This window comes from Agelaius phoeniceus, chromosome 5 (assembly GCF_051311805.1).
Source record: "Agelaius phoeniceus isolate bAgePho1 chromosome 5, bAgePho1.hap1, whole genome shotgun sequence".
Taxonomy (NCBI): Eukaryota; Metazoa; Chordata; class Aves; order Passeriformes; family Icteridae; genus Agelaius; species Agelaius phoeniceus.
This window is the reverse complement of record NC_135269.1, coordinates 8,088,587-8,109,612: the sequence shown is the minus strand read 5'-3', so window position 1 is coordinate 8,109,612 and position 21,026 is coordinate 8,088,587. Positions and strand designations below refer to the sequence as shown.

Genomic DNA, 21,026 nt, shown 5'->3' with positions numbered 1-21,026 from the left:
CTGGGGTTTTTAAACCATTTATGTCTTTAGAATTCCTTAATAACTAAGATTCTCCTCTGTCCATTGTCAGAGTTCAGGCTTATAGAAAGTAGCTGACATGTTTGCTGGAATTCTGGAAGTTAAGGATATGTGGAAAGTAACAGAAATTTAAGGTGTTATAGAATTATATTCCCTTAGTTGTTCTATCAAAGCAGGGAATAAAACTCCTACTTATAGTATTAGTTAAAATTAAATTAATTACAGTGTTAATTAAAATATTAACACTTTGGAAATCCAAGAATCCTCTTGTCTATGCACAAATTAATAGAGAAAGAATATTAAGAATAACCGAGGAGTAGGAATTTGTAGACCTTGTATCTTATATGATCTTTGTAGACCTTATAATTTACAAGGTCTACAAATTCCTCCTCCTCTGTTATTCTTAATATTCTAAGACCTTGAGTCTTATTATGTCCATTTAGAAAATGCAGTGATGTTCTTGTAACTCAAAAACTTAACTGAAGCTCAGCAGTTACTCATTTTACCATTACCTATAGGGTAAAAGGATAATGTAATTCCAAGTTGGGTGGTTTTGTATTTATGGGTTTATTTGTTTTTCTTTTGAATTTCCAGAAATGAGTCCCATTCAATTTGAAAAAGACAAGGTCATTCACCTTTTCCAAGGAATCCTGCATTTATGTGTGTGTGTGTGTGTTTTGTTTCATGGGGTGGTTTGATTTTTTTCCCTATGTGTCATTACATCTAATGTAAGCATGTTCAACATTTGACATTAGTAGTGCTGGGATATTAAAAGTATGAGAGTTAAAAGTATGCTACAACAGTTATTTCACAAAATAAAAATTAAATGTCCAGTAATTCTCAAAATTACTGACGTATGTGCATATCTTTCCTTACCCATTAAAACCAGTCCATAACTATTCATTCTAAATGGGGTCTTTTGTGCTAAATTCTATGTTCCTGCTTTACAGCAGCTTCCTGATAGTGCTTAAAAAATCTAAACTAGCGAAAAACCCCAGCCTCAAATAGACTAAATAACCCGTTTTGTTTGATTTGGTTTGTACTTGGTGAGACAAACTGACACACTTCAGGAAATATTTTTTGAGTATCTTTTAGACTGCTGTGCAACTTGGATAAATTGTTGGAAAAGTCATCTGAGAGTAGCTCATTGCTTGTGAGCTTCTTGTCAGTGTGGAGAAAGGCCTTGTTTGTTGGAGGTGTGCTGCTGCTGAGGGTGTGAATTCTTTAATCCATGTGGAACTGAGAGCAGTTGGGATAGGACCCCATGGCTTGGGCTGTTCCCATGTGCTTGGGTTACACTCCAGCAAAGGAGGTGAGTGACAGAGAGTGACACTTTCAGGTCATTCCTGACTGGATGTGCACCCTCAAACATAAGCTGTTTAGGCTGGAACACATCATGAGCTGCAATTGCTCCAGAGTAGCAATAAACCTTGGGGCATTCCCACCCTGGCTTGCCAGGGTGTACAAAGTGTGTCTTGTGGCCTTTAGCCTTCCTAGAATTTGGAAAATGGGCTCCAGCTGTCCCAGCAGCACAGTGTTGTGTCTCAGTGCTGTCCTTTAGTAGAGGAACTCAGCTTCAACAGCTTCCTGAGGAATATGATCAAGGCTTTTGGCTTGTTTGTCACTCTTAGGAAAAGGAGCACTGTAGGAAAAAGTGATGCCAGAAGGTGTGAAGGGCAGTATTTTGTTTCAGTGTGATCCAGTTCTCCTCCCTTAGTTTAGATTGCAGAATACCATCCCTGCTGAGATGTGGGACTCTCAGTGGTGGAGCCCAACAAGGCTTTTCTGCAGGAGCAGAGGTGCTTTTAACTCACGTTTTCATTAAACAGATCGTGTCGATTTAAACATGGGTGTTGCCTGTAGAACTGGGGAACTATTGCCAATGTGTGTGGAACTGGTATGACTTCATCTGCAGCCCTGTGTGTTATTCTGACAACTGTTTGAGAGGCTGGAAGAGTGTTGAAGGAAAATTATGAGGACACCTGAGAAAATGAGCTGTATAATGTTGAAGTTCTGCAGACATTAATGTGGATCACGGAAGTACTCCATGGCACATCCCTAAGGAGCCTTCCTGCTTTCCATAGCCTGCAGTTTGCTCTGGAAAGTGCCAAGCCACCTTTATTTTGCTGCTGCTCTGTAACCAGAAGGGTCAAGGAAGAAGGTGGTACTGTGTGGTGTTACATTTTAGTAGTATTTCATGGCAGTGCAGCTGTGAGATGGTGCAGCAGCTCTCTGCTCATCCTCTTGTCAGCCAGGTAGATTCAGAATATAAAGACAGAAAAATGTCAGAGCTGAAGTGCTGTGTTCCACCCCCATGAGAGTGCAGTCAAAAGAACTTGAGAACAGGGGAGTCCATGTTACAGAAAGGTGGACAAAAGGTCTGTGTGAGTGTGCTACCTAGCACTGAGAAGAGCCAAGCTCTGGTAATCCTGCTCTGTGGCTTTGTTGCCAGTGGGATGATTTGGCAGGTGATACCTGCTATTCAGAAGGATTTTTGCTTGTCATAGGCTGGGACTTCGTGGTGTATTTCAGTCATGAGTGCTTTTGCTATAATCTGGCAGGTCTACTGGCTTTCCTTTTTTTTTTTTCCTCCTCTCATTCTCATGTCTCCGTCCTTCTAGCTTTAGTAAGGTAATTTTTTCCCTGCATTTAGCAGGCTAAAGGATGACTTACTGCTTCTGTACCAGCTAGTCTTGCAGGATGTCTTGGTCTATAAGGCTGGTATCTGGCCAAAGGCCTGAAGAAAGTAAAGTTTAGTGCAGAATCCAAGTGCTGTTGTTGCCTAGCTTGGTGTGTTTGCTGTTGCACTGATATGGCTACTCATCTCCTTCACTGGCCTGCTGCTCCTGTGACCTTTTGAGTCACCATCTGAACAGCTCTTGTATGGCTTTAACCTGAGGAATAGATTTATGGTTAGCTGAAAGGAGAAAGATCCCTTTCCGCCAAGTTTGGACTGCCTCATGTTTGTTTACTAAATTCCTGGTTGTCTGCTGTGTTCTGCAAGTTTATTTGTGAGAATAAGTAGTTTCACAGAGTAGAGTGCTCTCTGTTCACAGTGAAAGAGGAATGGTGGGCATTAGTAAGTCAGTTAATTATTTTTATTTTTTAAAATGTATGGAATTGTGTCTTGTGTGGAAAAAACTGAGAAAGTGCTGTAACAGATAACTGGGTGCAAAATCCTGGCCTGTTGCTTGCTGTGCTTTAAAACTCTTACATATTTCCTGGTGATTTTATTGTTTGCTTGAAAATATAAACCATCTCTGTATAAGTTTCTTGAGGCTGGCTCCCTGCTATTTGGAAAAATTTATATTAATTTTCAAATTGTTTCTCTTCTTATTTGATACAAGTCTCCCAGGCTTTATTCCCAATGCTGCCTCAATCTTTGCATTCTTGCTTCTCCAAAGTGAGCAGCAAAGCTCAAACATTTGCAGAAAATAAATATACAGAATTTCTTAGAAGCATGAGCAGCAAAGAAGAAATTAGAAACCTAAGGAGTGAAGGGACAGTCCTCACAACTGACTGCTCTAGAGTCCTCGTGCCAGTCCAGAAACTTTTCCTTACATTCTTGTGTTGGTTCTCTGTGGGACATCTTGGGGATGATTATTGTATTGCATACAAGGAGTTTTGTGTATTGAATGGCTTTAGGGAGATGCAATTCTTTGCTGGTTATCTATGTCCATTCCTCTGCTTTTCCTTCTCTTGTGAGCTGAATGTGAGTGCATTGTCATTCTGGCAAGGCATTTGGAGTCCTTGCTTACTGTGCCTCATCCAGGTCAGCATGTATTTGTTTGGTACATCTCATCACTGTCTCCTCTTCTCTCCAGTCCTCATAGCAGTGTGCTTGGCAGTGCCAATTCACTTTAAACACTCAGAGTTCTTCAGCAAGACTTTTAAAAGATGGGGGGAGTGTTCCCTTCCCAACTCAACAACATCATCTTTCAGTGTGACAGTCCAGGGGGCTTCTTCCTGTGACTTCAACATGGATATTCCTTTTCACAATGTCAGCAGCTGCTCAGTGGTATCCACACTCTGATTCTGTGGCAGGTTGCCACAACTTATCAGTGGCCACCTCTGCTCTGAGTCCTGTTCCTTAACTGGAGGTTCATGAGGAACTGGTTCAGCTAATTAGTCAAAGCTGATGCAGTTCTTTCTTTCCCTGCTGTGCTACTGCTTATATTGATTTGATTTTTGGTCTGAACTGGTTCTGGATGATGGCTGGCTAAAAATTGCTTTTTGGCAGGTGGTAGGGAGAGCTCAGTATCCTTCAGCTGGTTTAGTTCCCTGCATTGTCCCTCCTGCAATTGTGGCACGGGACAAGTGCTTGAGCCAGCGCAAAAGAGGGGTCGGAACCGACAGCTGGAAGTGGAGCTGGGGAGAAAGGAGATGGCTGCAGTCACATCTTGAGCAGATACAGCAGGCTGCCAGTGGAGGGGGGAGAGCTGCTCCCCCTTCCAGCTCCCTGCTGCTCGCCTTATGTCAGCTTTGGAGTTTGCTGAAGCACTTCTTGAGTTGATTCAACTTGCTAACCCAGTCAAACCTTTCGCTGACATAGGGATTTGGATCAGCTTGGGAGGGGGCCCTTAACTGAGGGAGGGGGTAGAACAGTACTGCTGGGGTTTGGGACTGAGAAAAAAGGATTTGGGGGAAATGAGTGTGTGCTAATTGTTTTAGCCAGGCAAAACTCCACGTCAGTGGAAGAGAATGAGCATGTTGAAGGTAACACTGCTCTCACCTCATGGCACCCAGAGCTGTCCTGGATCACTGAAGGTAGAAAGGAGAAAGTGGGAATTTGTGGAAAAGGCCACTGGACTAGTTAAAGAAAAGCATGACAAATTCTGACAGCTTAAAATTGCCACTGAAACACCAAAAACATTAAGAATCCTTTTTAGCTGGTAAAATGCTCATTTTATCTTGGTTTGTCACTTTGCATCCTGTGGGCAGTAGCATTTTTATGCCTGTAACAGATGCTCGTAAGTCAGATGTACAAAGCAAGACTTGAGTAAACAAGTGCAAGGGAAAGCAGACTTGAGTGTCCTGGGGATTAGCAACTTTCAGTAAGAGAGACAGGAGCTGCAGCCAAGAGAAATACATGGTGTAAGAACTGGAGATTGGTGGTGGGAAGAAGGATGCTGGTAGAATTCTAGATGTACAAGTAAGGCAAAAAAGATAATTAAAGTCTGGATAAAAGATATTAAAATTTGGAGTTTAAAACTGCATGTGGTAAACTTAGGAAAGGTCTTACCTGAACATTGGAGTTAAGAAACAGTTACAGGCTCAGTGACCACTACTGGCAGAAGTTTCTTACCATGAAATTTATTTTTGTTGTGGTTGAAATGTGTTGAACTTGAGTTTTTGTAATTTTTATGTTCTTTAAGGAAATATTTTTTCTTGATGGTGGATACAAAAAAAAAGCGCCTTAGTTTATAACTAAGTATAGCTCTTACTCTTGTAAGTAAGAGTACCCAAAGTATTGGGTACTTTAATTAGGAGAATTAGCTGCATGTAGACCTCTCAGGTCATAGAGGACATAGTGATATTCATTAGTATTTCTGTTCTTGATTTCCAGGATAGGTGTTTCTATCTTTCAAGAATATGTGGTTCTCTTCAATGTATTGTAGTTTGTTGTAGTTACACTATATTTTATTATTATGTCTATAGAAAGAGATATAAAAACATGTAAAAAGTTCAGCTTTTTAAAATAAAATCTGAATTTTATCTTTTTGCCCCATTGTAACTTAACTGCCAAATAGTTGCCCAGCTTTGAAAGGGGATGCTCCTGGATTTCTTCCCAGATTATTAGCACAGGTCATAACTTCATTATTCAAGAAAGCCATCTCTCCATCTCTTCAGTGGCCTGTGCTTTTGGAGCTGGGACAGGGTGGGATCTTCTGGCACAATTTTGCTCTTGGCACCGCTGCCTGGGTGAAGTAAATGCAGAGATGATACTCACAGTCCTAATGCTGCCAACTTCAGTAACTGGGTTTTATAGCCCATTGAAGCCTTAGTGTGTTCTGGGAAGGGCTGGAGACAGTGGGGAACAAACCTGGTTTTTATTATTTTGGTGATGCAGGCTTCATTCCTGAATGTCGCAACAAATTGGAAAGCTTAACGCACTCATCTGCCAGCCCTTTGGAATGTGTTACAAGTTGAGGCTTTGTATCAATCTGCATGAAGCTACACATCCTGAGTGTGGCTGTGTTTCTCCTGAGCTGTCATTCAGCTAAGCTGTCTGGTTGATGCAGAGGTGTTTGTCTGCGGTCCCTGCTCAGCCAGTCTGAGCTCCAGCAGGGAGTGAGTAACCTGTGCACATGGCTGTGGGAGGCTCAGCAGTGCCTCCAGGCCTGGCTGGTTACCTGGTGTTCCACTTCAGTGCATGCTGTGTGCATGGGTGCTTCATGGTGCACATAATAATGAAGTTTGTACTCACTGCTGCGTGGATTTACTTTTCTCCAAATGCTGGGCACGCTGTCTTACCAGAGAAAGCTGTGCCAGCTGGCTGCACACCCCTGTGTGCACTAGATGACACTGAGCTGGCTGTTAACTAGATTTTTCAGGTTACAGTTGTAGGCAGGCTTTAAAAAGCAAAGGTTTTTATTGTATTACAAATTTTTACACCTTGCAGTTTATTGAATACTTTTTTTTCTGGAACGTGTGGTCTTCATAAGCAATCTGCCCTTCAAGAAAATGTACTGTAATTAATTTTAAATCTTAGGGGGCAGGAAATTATGCAAGGATGGGGAGGAGATATTAAGAATTTATTATTAACTTACTTTACTATAAAGATTCTCCATCTAATTTTAAAAAGTCTACTCCTTCTCCATGGGAAGATAATTTCTAAACTTGCATGTTTTTTTCCACAATAAAAAATTGCTTTCTGGAGAAGGGAATACAAATACAAATTTGGTATTATTAAAACCAACAAAGTTTCACCCCTCCCTTGTTCTAGCTAAAGTTCAGCATAAATCAAGTTATATTCAGTGTTTCTAAATTTAGGATGACAGTCTAAGCAATTCAGTTTTCTTAAAAACCAACAAAACTCCCACCACCCCAAAACATATATAGAACTCATTTAATGCAGGTAGGTGAAGGAATATTCTTAGTTCTTTCAGCTTCTCCCAATTCACATGTGACAGGGTCGTTGAGAAATTGCTTTGTGATAAGATAATGAGGGGAGTAGTCCAGTCTTGGAAACCAGCTTTTGAGTTTACTGAAGTCTGTGAGTATTTCCAGTTTCGGCGTGAGTTTGACCTACAGGGAACTGTTCCTCTTCTGGCAGTGTGGCCCTTGACATTACTGAACCATGCATGTCCCTGGCTCTGTAAATTTTGACCTTTTGCTTAGGATATCCATCCTGCTGCAGATTTGAAGTGCCCACCTATGCTGAAGAGTAAATCTGCAAGACTCCTATGAAACTTGTGTGGTGACAGATAGAGGAGCATTTATAGATCTAAATGCCTGTGTAGAGCTCTGGTGCTACAGTTTCTGAGTAAATGCAGGGAAAGGCAGAAATGTTTTCTGGTGGTGGGTTTTAAAGTGTGTCATTGTCTGCCTTATACAAATGTAGTGTTTTTCTGAACCTTTTGTTGAAGTAGGAATGAGGCTGGAATTTTCATAATGCTATATATAGCTTGTGGTTAAGGACAATTAAGCAGGCATATTACATTTAAGAAGCTGTCTTTTTTCATGGTTACTGCTTTACATTAGTCATCTTAGGTGTTATGAAAAATATACAGACAGGGTAAGCAAATAAAGCATATAAAATGAAGGCTTTATGTTAGAGAACTAAGCAGAAATGGTAGAGTTGAGTTTGAAAGAACTGTGTTGTCCATTCCTGTAGAATTATTTTTCTCCCTACCTCTTCATACTACCTTCAACACTCTAAACCAACATTTGCCTCATGCTGTGCAATGAATTTTGTATTTTTATGTATTAAATGTAAAATGTCTGAGATACATAATTTCAGGGAATATTGACACGCAGGTGGCTCTGATAGCTTGACATGAATTATGCTTCTGTGGAGATGGGGTGCATATTACTAAATTCTATCAAGAAAAGTAATCCTTGCTCAGGTGAGCCAGTCGTGAGTGCTTAGAAAACTGCTTTACTCTTGTCTTTCTGATCCTTCTCTACAGAGCAGTGTCATTTGGGCACTTCAAACCTCCATTTTCTTTGTTCTCTCCCTTCTTCTTTAATGTTATTTTAATAATGCACAACCCAGAATAGCGAGCTGCCCATTACGAAGACTCGTAACCAAGTTGAAAAGGTTCGAGTTGGTGCTTTTTAGTCAAACTTCAAAACGGCTCTCTGTTATTTCTTAATTTTGTAAAGATACCTTAAACCTGTAGCTACAGATGACCTGACAGTGCAAGCTGTGATGAATGTGAGTGATGCTAACACCTGTCTGTCTGTGTGTCCCCCCGTCTCTGTCCTGTGTGCAGCTGCCCCGCTGCTGCTGTACGCGAACCGCCGGGACCTGCGGCTGGTGGACGCCGCCCACGGCAAGGAGAACGCCACGGTGATCGTGGGCGGCCTGGAGGACGCGGCCGCCGTGGACTTCGTGTTCCTCAAGGGCTTGATTTACTGGAGTGATGTCAGCGAGGAAGCCATCAAAAGGACAGAGTTCAACAGGTCCGGGAGCGTGCAAAACGTGGTGGTTTCTGGGCTTCTGTCGCCCGACGGGCTGGCCTGTGACTGGCTGGGGGAGAAACTCTACTGGACAGATTCGGAAACAAATCGGATTGAGGTTTCTAACTTAGACGGATCACTGAGGAAAGTTTTGTTTTGGCAAGAATTGGATCAACCCAGAGCGATTGCCTTAGATCCTGCAAGAGGGTAAGTCTTTTTTAAAATAGTTACAAAGACCTAAGTTTGTACTGTTTCTTATTTATAGGACCGTGCCTTTTGTTGACGGAGTGACAAAACTATCCCTTGTCTCCTCAAAAAGGAAAGAAGCCCAGAAGTTTCTCTCTTTGATTAGGTGACAAAGCCACCTTATAGGCCTAGGGGTGTGATGGTGTTCACAGGGGTCCCAGGATGAGGGAAGAGATGAGAATGTTGACTCCATGTTTCAGAAGGCCTTGATTTATTATTTTATGATATATATTATATTATATTAAAACTATACTAAAAGAATAGAAGAAAGGATTTCATCAGAAGGCTAGCAAGGAATAGAAAAGGAATGATAACAAAGGCTTGTGACTGACTGAGACAGTCTGGACAGCTGGACTGTGATTGGCCATTAATTAGAAACAACCACATGAGACCAATCACAGATCCACCTGTTGCATTCCACAGCAGCAGATAACCATTGTTTACATTTTGTTCCTGAGGCCTCTCAGCTTCTCAGGAGAAAAAATCCTAAGGAAAGGATTTTTCAGAAAATATCATGGCTACACTAGGGGACTTCACCTCAGACTTAAGGATAGCTAGCTGGACAGAAGCCAAAAAGTCCCACTTGTGCAATTTACTAGAAGAAGAAGTGAACAAAGAAACTAATCGCTTTTGTAAGGTGTTTTACCAGGAGCAAGAGCCTCTGCCACCTGGCTTGGGTTTTCTCAGTTTTTTATTTTGCCTTTTTATTAAACCTTTTTATTTTCAACACTGCAACAGAAGCCATCCTGCTGATTTTTATGCCTCCAAGGGTAGCTGAGGTATCTTGGGTGTGTTCTAGACCTCTGAGAGCTTATGAGACCTGGCTCATATAACACTTGTTTGTTGAATGATTTCAAATGCTGTTGTCAAAGTTATCCTAAGCCATTTTGCATCATTTGTTTCTCTTTCTAATGGTGTGATTTGCAGACTTGTGAAGTTCCATTCATATTGGTTTGTGAGCAATCAGGAATCATCAGACTTCAGAAAACAGCACTAGAAACTTAGTTTGGCAGTAGTGCAGAAGATTAGCAGAAATGGAGAAGTTCTAACCTAAAATTTAATAAAATCTGCTTTCCTTAAAAAGCTGTGTCAGCTGCCTGTGAACAGACAGACTTGTGCCTCTCTGAAGTGTCAGGAAATGAAATTTTTTGGAGCTTTACTCATTGTTGATATTCATGCTTTATTGAAGCATCTGAAGAAATAGGAGAAGTCAACATACTGTATTAATAACAACTTGAGATGTGTTTTGAAGCTTAATCAGAAAATTTACAAGAGAGGCTCCTTTCCCCACCCTTGGGGGAACTCCTGTTTTAAAAATGCTGTGGTTTTGTCTCAGCTCCTTCAGGAACTGATGTTATATTCTCAGCTCCCATTTGAGTCCCTGGATGTGGCTCTTTTTGCTCTGCTCTTGGGACAAAGCAGTGGTTGCCAGCAGTGGAAAATTCAGTGGAGTTTTGGTGATGTTACATGAGTGGCTGGCTTGAGGTTACCCCAAAGGCAGTCATCTGTGACAAAGCATTTGGGAGAGCCAAATTGGAATACTAATGGAATGTCCTTGATGCTGTGTCACCTTCTGGAAATATTTTATATCTGTAGTATGGAACGAGTTTTTACTGTATATTTTTTTTCCTTGAACAAGCAAGTTAATCTGTTGTATTGCCATTTCACATGTGGTTTTCAGTCAACTCTTTTTTTGGGGGGCAACAAATTAGTGCCTTGTTTCTTTGGAAAGATGAGGATTGTGCTTCACTGCTTGCCATTTCTTTGCATTCTAATTTTTGTTTGGCTTTTTTCCTCCAAAAGAAGAAAATCTCTGCAAAACACAACTTCTTTCCTGAACTTCATAGAAACACTGTATCTTGAGTATTTTCTTCTACAGTTTGAATAGTTATTTGTCAATTTATAAACAGAAGACCTGTTTATTTTCTTGTACCTATATTTCAAGCTTTGGAAATAACAAAAGGATGTATGCTTTTTCCATGTATTCCCAACTTGTAAATTGGAGGCAATGATAGTGTTAGGTGTATTTTATTAGATTCTAAAACTCTTTAAGAGTGTAAAGAAAGTGTAATGTTCGTGTATTTTCTACCCACCATCCTGAAAGTGAGAGAAAAAGGAAGGAAACCCACATTTAAAGTGGCTTTGATTTGGCTTGTAACCAGAGAGAATGAGATTCTTGTTGGTTAGGAGTAAAGCTCTGTTGTGGAGCCAGTTGGTCTTTTTTTAGAACAGTGTTTGTATTTTCTGAACGTGCAGAGTAGTATGCTCAGTAATCCCAACTTGATGTTTGCACACTCCTTACTCTTTCTTAATACTTTACACCAAGAGGAAAATACAAGAAGACAAATGAAATAGGTCAAACGTAAAGCAAACCTGTAGCTTTCTCCATACTGATGATCTGTTAAAGCAGTAGGAGTAAATACTTCTAAAAATATGCTGAAATTTAAACCAAAATAAGCAACAAAAAGCAAACACCAAACCCCCTTCCCCAACTCAAACAAAACCCCTCTGACCAAAGCAAAAAAATCCCTCCAACAACTGTAATTTAAGGACAAAATAGTTTTTCTTCCAAATATTTGAAGGTCACTTTCTAAGTTGTTATGTGAAGGGTATGTTTTAAGAAGGTAATACAGCAGTAAATCCACTTTCTGGTTTACCATATTGCAGGTGCAAAAATTGCAGTTCTCACATGCAGTTTTATAGCAGAAAACCTTTCAGCTTTTAATAAGTTTAGTTTCATTTAGAATACCCTCCAAAGCTTGAAATATAGATGGAAGAGTGACATGAGCACAGAGGTGTAAATTTAAAAAGAAAAATAATTCCCCAAACTGTTCATGTATGGATGCTTCTTTCACTAGTATTTACATTTTTTTTTTTAGTCCTGTAATTGTCTTCTGGTTTCAAGATATTGCCTGGCAAATAGTGGTAGGAGTAAGCCATAAAAAATTCTAAGAGCAGTTAATAAAATATGAAACCTGGAAAAGCAAACCCCCTCACATTTTCCTGCAGTCTAATCCACCTCCTATTATGCTCAGATGATGTTTGTTTCAGGTAAAATTTTCTAAACTTGCAATTCATGAAAAGAAATAATTTAGCAGCAAAACTTACACTAAGGTCATCTTTACCAATTAGTTCAGTTTTTCATCAAAGTTAAATTGTGAAAAATAGTTTATCTAACGTAGCATGCATCAAGTGTTTCATGAAAAAGCTGAAAGCTGATGTAAGTCCCAAACTATTATTTTACTAGTGTTTTCTGGGGTTGGATGTATATTTATTAAAAGTATCTGTCTTGCTGAAAACATGAGAATGCCTACTTGGAAATGAAATGTTAACAGTATAAGCTAGCAGAGATACACAGTGATGAATAATGCATTTTCTTGGAAGTGTCCCACATAGTGAAATTTAGTAAAATTTCAGTGTTTCACCAGTGCTCTGGTCTTTCTCACAGCTGCTGCTGTAGGGTACTCCAGGGTTGTGAAGGTCACTGCTTGATGATGCTTTGGAGCAATGTCACTGGGCTCTTTCAGAGCACATTACAGAAACAGTTGGGGCATTAAAGTATAAGTGGTTTGGGCAGCCTTTACTTCACTGCCAAAACCATCAGGTGATTGTGTGTGAGGTTCTATGTGTAACTGAGATACTGGAGTACAAGTTGGACTTGGTTCCCATGTCTGTTATCAGTAATAAGAAATGCAGTGGATTTACTAATGGAAAATATTTCTTATTGGGTAACTGAGGCACATCAGCCAAGTCTGGGTTTGTTTTGTTTTATTTTCTGTAGGAAGGCATTACAATCTGAAACATCTATATTCTTCTCACTGGCCATCTCCTTTGTACACTCTGAGGTTGGAGCTTCTCATTGCTCATGTTCATACACTACAACTTCCTTGCTTTACTTGTCTTGATACTCAATAAAATGCTCTGTGTGTAGCAGGAGAGAGAAGGGCCCAAGATGAAGGTGAGGGGAATGGGGTGTTAGTTTAGCCTTCTTTTGAAGTGAGCTGGCAGGTTCCAGGAAGGCTCCTTGGTCCTATCCATCCTTTCTGGAACTGTTTTCCTGACTGGTGTTAAACACAAGACCCTTTCTAATAAAATCTGCAGCTGGGGATAACACTGACACTTTAGTGGTGACTTTTTCCAGGAGAAGATCAGGAGTTAGATCACCAAGTGCAGGAGAGCACTGTGTTTAAGAGCACCTCACATGAAAGTTGAGCAAGTAGAAAAGAGATTTTTCTGCTTGAGCACTCAAGATGAAAAAAAAAAAGGCATATCCAGATTCTTGAGCAAGTACTGCTTTAAAGTGCAGTATTGTATATTTGTACTGCTGTTTTCTTGTTGTCTTGGGGTTTTCTGTTGTTGAGGGGTTGGTATGTTTGTTTATTTTTGCTTTTTAATTTGAGCAGCCCTTTTGTCCTTATGGTAAAGACTTCATTATCATAGTTTCAGTTCCCCCGAAATTACCCTGTAGACAATCAACTTTCTTCATGAGGAGCACTATCAGAATGAGCTGGCTTTTCTCACTTTTATGTGTGTATTGTTCACCACAAAGGGAATTTTAAGTGTCTCCTAGAAGTGGTGACTAATTGCTTGCTTTTCAGTACATGTTTTAAATCAAGTGACTATATAGAGTTACCTTAATTGTTAAGGTCTTGTAAAACTTTTGGGTTGTAAAGGGTTTTGGTTAATGAATGGAATTAGAGTACAAAGAGCTACAACACTTTTTATGGCAGCTGAAGCTGATTTCTGGATGAAGTACTTTGAATGTTGGGGAAGATCTTCAGGTTTAATGGGTACCCTTCCCCCAGCACACTTGCATTTTTTTTCATGCAAAATTTTGCAGGGAACATATACTTTTTAAATGGACCCACTTCTGTTGGTTTTTTGAAAGTTGAAAACTGGTGTCTGAGCATGTCAAGCACAAAAGCAACTGTAGAGCAGGGCTTACATCTTAGCATTGCAACAAAAGATTTGTGGGAAGTGGTAGTACTTCTGCTGAGTGATAGATGTTATACAACAGAATAAGAAAAGGGAAATGAACAGTTCTATTACCAGTTACAGTACCTTTGATTTGGGAAAAAAAAAATCAGGATTTCCCAGTAAATTCACTTGTACAGTATATTTTTGCTTTCAGGCAAGTTAACATTACATAAAATGGCACTTTGGATGTAAATTGCAAAAATAAGGCAAATAACTGAAGGCTTTGCTTCATACCTTCTGTTGCTTGATGCCACCTCTCCCTTGAGCAGATGATTTCTGACTGGAAATCTTTCTGCTGTTCCTCTGCTGACAGTAATGTTTCACAGGTGACAGATCAGTGCACTCAGCTGATCATTTGCTGTACAGCCTGGCCTGTGTACCAAGGAGGTAATTTTGAGGTTTTACAGGTGACATGTAGGCAGGTGATATGAAATCTGCAGACTCCTCTGATTATGGCACAGAGATTTATAAGGTGTATTTCATCTTTCTTCACCTAAGGAGGCTCTGTTGATCAGTTGATGTTGATGATTGCAAATACATCACTAAATTCGGGTAATGGCTGGGATATTAAACAAACCACAAGGTACTTTTTCATTACTTAAAGATTGCAACAGCATTGCAGAGATTGTCCTGATGAGACTGCACCAGGAGTGGCCTACCTTGCCTCTTGGGGCTGCATGTAGCTCTGGGAAGATCTAAAATGCAGCTCTGCTGTCACTCATAGGTGGGTGATCCTTGTTCTGCTGGTTGACCTTAATCTCCAGGCATGGCCTTTGAGAGCAGAGAAGGTTGCCTAGGCCAGGATTAGACTGCCAAGAGCCTGGCACAGCATCTGGAATGTTCTTGCCATCTCCTGCCCCAGAGCTGCTATAGCTCCCTTTGCTTCTCAACTGCTGCTGTTTGGAGCTTGGCTCCTGGTCCTATGAAGGTCTTTGTGGCTACTGGGAACAAGAGCAGACATTATTCATTTACTGTAATAGCCTTGAATTTTAACTCTAGGGGGTTGTTTGTTATTATTTAGGGTGTTTTGTTGTTTTTTTTTTTTTTTGCTTCGTTTTAATCTCATTTTCAGGCAAAACTTGGCAAAGTTTGTTTGAGATTGGTTCTGTATGGTCCATGCTGGTTTCTAGTCCTATGGTAGGATTGATGCAGAAATTGTAAAGGTGTCATTTTATTGCACTGCTCAAAATGTTAGTTTCTTCCTCATCATCTTTTTTCTCCTTGTGTGAAGGACGAGATGAAGGAAGGTAACCAGAAACCCACATACTTAAAACAGTGAGGACTTGGAGAGTGACCTCTCTTGTAAATCTTGCTGTGCTGGTTTTAGATGTTACTGCCACTGTCTGCCTGTCCTCACCCTACTGCCAGAGGTTGCCAAGTGCTCAGAGGAACATGCTTGCTGATGTATTTTCTTTATTTTGCACTTGTTTTACCTAGTTTTTTTCCTTGTGGGAGGAGATGGGAGAGATTTGGCTTGCTAAAAATCAAACCAGAATGCACAGAATTGATTAGTGCAGAACAAACATTTTTCTTATAGACTTGTGTAACAAAGTTGTAGATGCTTTTAGCTGTAGGCAAGTTGGAAAATAGTCTTATATCCCTACCTCCTTCATTCAGTTCTTGGGCTAGAAAACAAGACTTGTGGAGGGGATCAGTTGAGAGCTGTGCTTTCCAACTCCTGCAAACCTTCCTGTGAATGTCAATAGCATCTTGCAGCACTGTAGAGTTTGTCAGAACACTTCAAGTTCTTTGGCTTTTTTTTTCCCACTTTATCTTCAGCTTCAGACTTGTTTGGGTGAGACATGTATAAAATGATGTTCTATTGGCAATTTAAGGTGACTTTCAAGAGTAGGATTTGTCCTGTCCTTTAACAGGTCAGTGCTGTAGTGATAAGGGTGACAGGAATTAGTTAACTTCATGCATCTTGCTATAAAGTATTCATGTATCAAAGTATACTTCAGATTTGCATGCAGTGTTTATTTAATAAGTTAGAATGAAGTATTTAAAGTGAGGTAGTAATTTCTGCTCTGCATGAATAACATCTGGTGATGAGTCTTTGGGCAGGCTTCTGTATCTGCATTTTCAGTCCCTGCAATTATAATTTAGCATCCAAGTCTAGACTATGAAGACCTGTTGTATTTAAAAAAAGAAAAATCATGATTTTAAGCTTCTGTTATGCATTATGTTAATTAAAAATGTTTTTTCACGCACTTCTAAAAATGAAAATATGAAGATAACTTTTAATAACTTAACAAGAACTCAAAGGGACCATATTAATTTACAGCAGAGAGTTATAATCTGGTAAGTTATTCATTCTACGTTCTTGCTTGAGAAGTCCAAAGTAGCATTGCTTGTGAAGGAAGTGGAGAGGCTTTAAAAAAGTCCCTGCAGTTTCTGAGGAAAGGGCTAGAGTGAAAAAAAAAAAAGTCAAAAAACCCCAAACAAACCAAAAACTCTACAAATAATCCTTCCCTCCCTCAAATGTAACTTGGATAAGTTGGCAGTGTTTGTCAGGAAATCATAACTTCAGAATCCATGACAGCTGTTAAGACCCGTAGCCGGGAGCTTGTGATTGCTCACTAAAACCACTGCAGCTGACTGAGCTTAATAATCACAAGGAATTACTTTTATAATTCATCTTGGAAAAAAGTTTTGTTTGTAATCTCTTGACTATCTCAAAGCAGGATATTACAGAGGGGATTTTTTCAGAAATTATGATGAGCCTTGCACACAGTGTGTCTTAAGGCAGATCTGCACCAGGAGACAAAATTAGCCTTTAGTGATTACAACTCATTGCTGTGAGGTTTAAACTTTTTTCTGCGTCCTGCAACCATCTTCATGCCTTTCTTGGTGAGCTGCAGCACCACAAACACACCTTCTGCCATAAAATGAAATGATACTCCCAGCTCTTGCTGTGCTGGGTCAGCCAATACACCTGTACAGCTGACCAGGGGCATTTGTGGCTGTGCAGAGCTGTGACCAGGCTGAGTCACAGCAGGTCAGAGGAGCGTGGTGGTGTCTGGCCTTTTCACGGGGTGCACAGATGGAAGAAATCTTACATTTCCTTCATTTAAAATCAAAGTAGGACTGGTTGGTTGTGGATTGGGTCTGCCCTCCGTCCATGTTTTGGGGAGTTACTGAAATGTGTTAATTTTAGGGTGTAAAGTTTGCTCCAAACTTTAGAACAAAGGTTTTGGTCTCTGTTGTAGAAAGTAGAGCAGAAAGTTGCCTTTGTTCCTCTGGAGGACATTGATAACTGGATTTATGTGTTTGACAAAAAAAGGATTGATTTATGGTTCATTTCTTGAAGAAAGCTGATAAATTATTTTGCTAGCTTGTTTTGAAACAGACTGATAATATTCTTGAAGTAAACTATGGATTACATGTGTTTAAAAAATGAAAATCAGAGCACTCAGCTGTATGAATTTTTGGCATTATTAACAAAGAAAATAGTCTGCAGAAGAACCATCTTTATTTGGCTGCATTCCTGGAAAAAAATAAGACTGTCCCTGTGGAGAATGAATGTGTTCCAATTCTGACATCTCTGTAAAGTGGTCAGATAAAATGTTACAGGATAATACATTGTATGGAGGATGTTTAGCAAATGCTGCTTTTACAGTGCAGCCAGTGAGAAAGGAGGACATAGCAGGGACAAATGCTGAGGTGGCCTAATAAAATACCTAAATAAGCATTCTGAGAACTTGTGCAGTGACCCTGGGACAGGAGCAGATTAGAGTTGGTTCACATTACACGATGTCAGGGCTGTTAGTCAAGCCTATATCTGAACCAGTACTATTCTACCATTTTAGGATCTGTGTATATATGCCCTAAAAATCAGCTTGAGCAAGACAAAAATTACTGCTTTGGATTTCTGCTTGACACTTGGAGAAAGGCTATAGCTGTACAGCAAAAAGGAGCTAAAAGGAATAATTTCTAAGTTGTGGGTTTCTGGTTAGTCTGTTTCTTTGGTAGTGGATTCCCCCTTCTAGGTTGTTTTTAAAGCATTTTGGCCCAGTTGTGGGTGTTCTGTAATGAGGGAAGGTAATAGAAAAAACCTGAGCCTTGTAGGTGTGCGCAGAGTCACTTAGATCAGCCAGTGGTGCTGTCCCATGGTATTGCTCTAGATTTTAGACTAGAGTACTTTAAATGCATATGTGTGGGTGAGAATGTATATGTAATATGTGTTTGTGGTGTCTGTGTCTAGTTAATTGTATCTCATACTTGAAACAGTCTAATTGGTTTGTACCTTAAAACCTAAAATCCAAACAAACTGACAGAACATCTCCTTCCCACCCCCCAAAAAAACCCCGACCAAAAAACCAAACACAAACAGCAAACCATAAGTGTCCATAAATATGGAACATTTTTTTCCCCTTGAACTGATGAGTGGAAATATAAAGAATAGTAACACATTTTCTGGACCTTAATGGTTTAATTAGAATCCTTCTAATACCACTCTCCTAAAAAAAAAAAAAAAAAAAGTCAGCACTCTGGGCCTCTCTCTTCCACCCTCCTCCCCCGCCTCCTTTCTTTCCCCAGGGTTGTTTAACACATACTTTACATTTTCATTTCTCATTTTCATTTCTCATGGGAACCGTGTAGTTTCTCACTTTTACATCTTAATTTCATGTTTCAGCATAAAGTATTAGTTGTATTAAGTTTTCTCTGTCACTTCAAGCAAGAAGTAGTAAAGATAGGAAATGATGCAGCTAAGAGCACTGTTAAGTCTAAGAGCTTTTTTCCTAAATAAATCTGTGTTAAGTGTGAAACTTGCTTTTCTTATTCAAAGGATAAGTAAGATCTCTGCTCTGGCCCATTGTTTAAAAATTCCCTTAAAATTCAAGAAAATAGTCTTGTTTGTGTGATTGTGTAAGCTTGTGTGATTCTTTTGCTGTGTATTGTAGCAAAGCATATAAAAGTCTTTAATTCTCGAGTAGAAGCAGATTCCTTTACTATAAACAAGATGTTTGTCATAAAATAAAACTGTGCCTTGTATAATGATCTAACCTCCAGGTTAAATTCTGACAAACTTACTCTTGTACTAAAATATACTATTTTGATATTTCTATGATTTTTTAGCATGCATTTTTCTTGTATATGCAAAAAAATTGTCTCTGTGAAGTACAGGTTTAGATCTGGTTATAAGCCTGGCTAGCCTGGTGTAAAAACTAAGCAGGGGAGGGAAATTACTCCAGAGGATTATATAGTTTATAATGTAGAGGAACTGTAAGTACATTCTGGAAGAACTTTCAGATACATAAACCAAAACCTGCCTATTTCTTACTGAAAACACTTGAAATGTGATGGAGCTTGAGCAGTTGTTAACAGTCCAGAGCTGTCTGGTTTTATTGTCCCTGCTTATGTTGCTGAACTGGTGCTTCACCTGATCATGAGATGTCACACAAACGCTCTATTAGCTGTATAAAAAGTCCAGGTTGTGCTGTAATTTTACTGTGCCTTCCTGATTAAACAATTTGTTGTTTTACTGCAATAGGATGGCATGCTGTTTTAATCATCAGTATTTTTTAATGTGCTTACTGTGGCCAGCAGTGGTAGCTGGAGGTTCTGGCTGAGCATTTCTGTTGCCCTGTCTCTCAACACGTGTACAGGCAATTCCTTGGCTGAGCAGGAGCATTGCTGGATGTGGTGTCCAAGCCAGCCCTCAGTGCTGAGCTGGCAGGCACAGCATGGCTTGGCCAACCAGTCAGCACTGTAACCAGAGATTTGTTTTAGTAAAGCTCTGATTGCTGCTCATAACCACTAAAAGCTTTAGCATTAAATAAATTATATAGTCCTAATCAACATTTTATAACTACAAACCAAATTTGGATTTAAATGATGGATACTATGAAAGCATGAAAGTACAATGTGTTCTTGAGGTTTGACAGAAATGTGTTACTTAACTTGAGAAGAATTGTCTCCTTGCATAAAAGAATGTTCTTCTATTTAAAGAAATGAGACTTGGAAAGCTGAGTCCTTAATATAAATGTATTTGTTTTAATGTAATTAAAAATGGTAATCTTTCATCAGCTTGTATAACCAGAGCATTTTGCCCACTATTTAAGTAGACAAAGGGCAGCCTTATAGATAGCCATGAAATGTAAACAGGTTCTCCTTGCTTGCAGTCACAAGTTTCCCTGTCTGGGGCAGGTTCTCATTAAACTGTGGCCCTATTGTTGCAAGTCCTGTCTTCTCTGCATCCCTCTTCAGAATAAAATGACTGCTGTCACACACAGATAATTAGCTTATGAAAATTAAAAAAGGAGAATCCAGAACCTGGAGGACTTCTATGCATCAGCAATTTTAAATGTCCAGCAGGACACACCTGAAATAGAGCCAAGCAGTGACTGGGAGAAAGGCTTGGTAATTTTTGTGTTTTGGGGCTTTATGGTCATCCATAAAGAGATAACCTTGACATTTTCTCCAGTATGAATAGGATTCCAGGTGCCCAAGGGCCACCTGTGCAACAGGGTGGGAGGTTTTAGATTTTTGAGCCTTGGCTCAAAGTTTTTTGTCATTCTTTTGCTTGCAAAGAGTGACCTCTGCAAACAACTGCTGAATATTTTATCTGCAGAGTTCACCAGTATAATGTTAGCAGTACATACACCAAATGATCTATGAATAAGAAGTGCCTGAAATGTGTTACAGAAGCCAACCCATTAAAAACAGAATGTAGTTGCAGAACAGCTTGGTTTGGGTGTAATTATTTCAGAGTCCACAAAGCCTTTAGACTTTTATCTGGAAGCCTTCACAAGCATCCTTCCTTGCTGCTTGTTTCACCTCACACTTTGTGGTCCTGGAGCTAAGGGATTGGAACAGCTATCAGGATGTTTGGAAAAGATGGAGGAGAGAGAAACTCCCTAAGATACTCTAAAAGTAAGTTCATAAAGATCAGAAGTAAAATTTGTCATATTGGAACATGCTGCCTGGCAGCTCTTCATAGACTAACAGAAGTCCTATATTTAAGGTAAGAAAAGACAAAACAAATACAGTGACCCTAAACAATTAAACAGGCTTGATAACACTCCTGAAATCTAGTGGAAAGTCATCTATGGGAATTACTTGATGCTTAAACCTTGCCTTGATTACTGCCTGTCTAATCTTAAACTCATGAGTGGCTTGGCATCATTCTTCTATTGCTGATTTTCAGGACTAAATTT

The 21,026-nt window shown here is 39.7% G+C and overlaps 1 protein-coding gene across 3 annotated transcripts in view; it reads left to right on the top strand.

Annotated features, from left to right (window-relative positions):
- LRP6 (LDL receptor related protein 6) overlaps nt 1-21,026 on the top strand; it is a 119,474-nt gene that overhangs the window by 6,313 nt on the left and 92,135 nt on the right. For all 3 annotated transcript variants that reach the window (XM_077178256.1, XM_077178255.1, XM_054631398.2), the window contains exon 2: nt 8,457-8,850. In XM_077178256.1, coding sequence (XP_077034371.1) covers nt 8,457-8,850 — 394 coding nt within the window. The remainder of the gene's footprint in view (nt 1-8,456; nt 8,851-21,026) is intronic.